We start from the raw sequence: 3,863 nt of genomic DNA on the forward strand, positions 1-3,863 counted from the left end.
ATTCATGAACAGAACACCAAAATACTCAAGTACAAATATCTCAAATTATACTGAAGTGTAGTACTTAGAGTAGATGCACTGAGTAACTTTCACTGCTTGGCTGTATTTTGAGGGTAATGAGGGGAGCTGAACGATGATGATGACAATGATGTTGACGATGATGACGATGAGGTGAATGATGCTGAACATGAGAAAAACTCCTCCTGAGTTTGAGGGAAACAAACCAATCAGATCACAAGAAGAAGACACAATAAGCACCAGGACCTTTAATATGGAGTCAGAGGACAGACCAATCGATGCACAGCTGGAATTACGTCATGCAGGTACCGCAGGTGGGTGAGACACCTTCACAGAAGGCTGAGCTCACCTGTTCATCTACACTGTAGACAAAGCAGAACAAGTCGAAAATGTGCAAATGTTGCACAACTGAACACATCAAAGCCTCCAGCATGCGCACACACAAGGCGTGTGCCTCACTGCGTCTGGCACGCACAGACACGTGACCATCTGTGCGTTTACACCTGTCCATGAAAACAAGGAGAGCAAGGAGTCCGAGTCACCACGGCCTCCACAGAGAGCCGTGACGCCGCGCCGAGGAGCGGGACGCCGTCCGCTTCCGCGCCGCGCTCCGCCGGCTGCGCTCTGCGGACATGTGCCGCTGCACGGTGGCTCTCTGGAGCACGTAGAAGTGCTTGATTTCCTCCCTCTCCTCAGGCTGGAGGGCGGCGTGGAGCGACAGGTGCCGCAGGGTCTCCTGCAGACACTGGGAGAAGCCCTGGGAGTAACTGGGGGAGTTGTGGGCCAGAGTCCAACACCTCAGGAGGCCCACGGCCAGCTCCAGGATGTCGGCCTTCTCCAGCTTGGCGGGTGGCTGAGCGCCGCTTGGACCCTCCTGGTTCAGGAGCGCTCTGAGCTGCTCGATGCTGCGGTTGATCCGGTCCCTCCTCACTTTCTCCACCGTGAGCTTTGGCAGCTGAGGAGGAAGGAAAAGAGCTTAGAGGGACAGAAGGAGCCGGTCTGAGAAGGTCTGCGGCCTTAGGACGGGTTCAGGTCTCACCTTGGTGCAGCTGCTGTCCTCCACTGATGTGGGTTTCTTTTCAGTCTTTTTAGTCACAGGGGCCATCTTACGGTCACACAGAGTCCCAGTGCAGCTTCTGGTCTCCTCTGGTCTGCTCCAGTCCACATGTTCCAGCGGTATTTATCCTGTCCTGGACGGTAGGGGGGTCACTGTGGACTCCTAACACCCGAGACTTTCCCACAGTCCACAGCCTGTCATAAAGTCAGCGCCACTTCCTCTCTTCACACGCGGCTGTCACGCGCTCTACCTGCAGCCACAACGGCCTGTTTGGAAGTATTAGTACATCTACTGAAGTACCAGGAGTACTAATGAAAACAGGGGGGTCTCTCCTTGTCCACCATCAGCTGATCCTCCATGAAACAAACAGCTGAAGGTTCAAACACCAGGAGAGTTTGTTCAACCCAGAAATAAAAGAAGGGCGAGCGATTAAAGAAATCAAAGATGTCTGACTCGTTCTGACTCCATCAAATCATCTTATTTAAACTGATGATGACTGACAGTTTGGACATTTTCCCATGATTCCACTGTTTCAGACAAATGTCTATGTATTTGTACACGTCTGCTGTTACACACAACAACAACAACAACAACGACACAAAGTCAACTGTTTGTGATCAGTCACAGCTGATTGATTGAGTACACACAGTACAATAACTAGTACAGGTACTACAGGTACTACAGGTACCTCACAGGAACTCGTCTTCTTCATTTCTCTGTTCGAACTGCGACAACATTTCATGTCATTTCTTCGCTGCCATCCTCAATCAGCATCAGTTCACTGAGAAAACTTTTACAACTCCTGAAAGGAGACGTCATGTGTGCGCATCATGCGAACTGATCTGGGGTCAGCTCTGTGCGTCTTATCTTTATGCGTTTAGTGGCCCTCATCAGGTCGACACACCTGCAGCAGGCCGATCACAGCAGACAGCAGGAAGGTTCCCAGGTAATAAAAGCGTAAGCGGCGGCCGACGGCGGCTCTGCGCCTTCACATCTCACATCACGAGGCCACGAGGCCAGTTTACCATGAGATCACTGATGCCTCGTCTATTGTTGTGGGGGCCTCGCCCACTGGCCTCGGAGTGTGGGAAAGCTAATCCTGCCTGGGACTCATGGCTTTGTGATGCTAATGAGGGCCTATAAATACAGGAGAGGGCTCCTCAGCCCGTCACAGCTCGCTCTGCTCTCCCACTGAAGCTCTGCTCCACCAGAATGGCTCCAACCGACACCAGAGACCATCCCGCCTCAACGCTGGCCAGCAAAGACAGACACAAAGTAAGTCCCGCTTCTCCTTCGGTCTAATGGCACTTGTGACCCGCTGAGGTCCTGTTCTCTGTGGCGCCGCTTCACTGAATGTCTCCCTGACGAGCTTCCTGTTGTGTTCGCCAGCTGAGGAAACCGGTCGTGGAGAAGATGCGCAGAGATCGAATCAACGGCTGCATCGAGCAGCTCAAGGTGCTGCTGGAGAAGGAGTTCCGCAAACAGGATCCCAACGCCAAGCTGGAGAAGGCCGACGTGCTGGAGATGACGGTGCAGTTCCTGAAGCAGCGGCTGCAGCCGCAGAGCCCAGCCAATCACGCGGCTCACGGCGACGGCTACTCCCGCTGCTGGAAGGAGACGCTGCGCTTCCTGTCCTCCGCCTCTCTGAAGGAAGTGACGCCGTCCAACCTCCGCTACCTCCACGCCGACCGGGACGCCGGCCCCACGCCGGCCGCATCCTCCCACGGCCACATCCATGCTGCAGAGAAGCAGCTGCCCGGCGCCCACAGAGCCGTGTGGAGGCCGTGGTAGAAGCTCGGCGGCATGGATCATGCTGACGGACCGTCGGCAGCATGGAACCGGACTCATGTTGAGCTGCTGCGTCTTCACGGTGTAAACTGTGACTGTTTGACTCCTGTGGAGTCGGTTTTGATCGACTGAATCGATGTGCTGCACAGTGCAGAGACTCGTCTTCATGTGAAGAGACGACTTGTTTGACTCGTCACCTTTTATAAAGGGAAAGTTTGTTTACCTGCTGATGTTTGAATAAACTCATGTCCTGTCTTTAAACCGTCTGCTCTGCATCTTCATTCCAGATGTTTCACACACAGAACACCTGTCCACCACAGAACAGGACATGTTCAGTGAGGACAGTGAGGACAGACAGAGTTCATGATGGAGGTCCACTCACATTCAGAGAGTTTAAAGAAAACACATCATTCAGGTTCCCATCAGAGTGATGATGATGATGATGATGATGATGATGATGATGATGTGTCTCTCTCTGTTAAAAACAGACGTCTCTTCTTACAGTGTGTCGCTGCCTCTGAACTCCTGAATCTGATGTTTGACTGAAAAACTTGTGGAACAGTTTCCACAAGCAGTTTACTTCATGTACATCGAAGTACTTTCTGCTGTATTTATGAATAATACCTGAAAGTCCTGCACTAATAATACTGCTTAGATTAAGGTCCAGGAGTATTATCACTCAGAGTATCAAAGTAAAAGTAATAAAGAAATAAAATACTCAAATAAAGCACAAGTACTTCCAAATCACAGGTACTCGAGGTGTTTCCAAGTGAGGTGAGTGTGACCTCAGTGATGTTAATGTGCTGGACAAAATAATGGAAACACCCATGAGAATCTCAGTACAGTTCAGCTGAATCTGCATCTGACCTTCATGATTGGTTATTATTATGTTACTGATGAGCAGACTGAGCTGTCAATCAATATAGATACATACATTCTGTATATGTGTACATATGTAGTACACTGTCTATAAAAACACACACGTACACTCTGTGTGTGT

General features: G+C 50.9%; 2 protein-coding genes across 2 annotated transcripts; one reads left to right on the forward strand and one right to left on the reverse strand.

The window, feature by feature from the left end:
• Positions 1 to 482: 482 nt before the first annotated feature.
• Positions 483 to 1,937, reverse strand: LOC143331934 (transcription factor HES-5-like). Its single transcript, XM_076749107.1, has 2 exons — positions 1,058 to 1,937; positions 483 to 973 (listed from the first exon to the last, which is right to left on the reverse strand). Exons 1-2 carry the CDS (start codon positions 1,121 to 1,123, stop codon positions 557 to 559), a joined length of 483 nt encoding a protein of 160 aa, XP_076605222.1. The 5' UTR covers positions 1,124 to 1,937; the 3' UTR covers positions 483 to 556.
• Positions 1,938 to 1,957: 20 nt separating this feature from the next.
• LOC143331942 (transcription factor HES-5-like) lies at positions 1,958 to 3,110 on the forward strand. Its single transcript, XM_076749113.1, has 2 exons — positions 1,958 to 2,350; positions 2,465 to 3,110. The coding sequence occupies exons 1-2, from the start codon at positions 2,288 to 2,290 to the stop codon at positions 2,864 to 2,866; spliced, it is 465 nt and encodes a 154-aa protein (XP_076605228.1). The 5' UTR covers positions 1,958 to 2,287; the 3' UTR covers positions 2,867 to 3,110.
• The last annotated feature ends 753 nt before the right edge of the window (positions 3,111 to 3,863 follow it).

This window comes from Chaetodon auriga, chromosome 2 (genome assembly GCF_051107435.1).
Source record: "Chaetodon auriga isolate fChaAug3 chromosome 2, fChaAug3.hap1, whole genome shotgun sequence".
Taxonomy (NCBI): Eukaryota; Metazoa; Chordata; class Actinopteri; order Chaetodontiformes; family Chaetodontidae; genus Chaetodon; species Chaetodon auriga.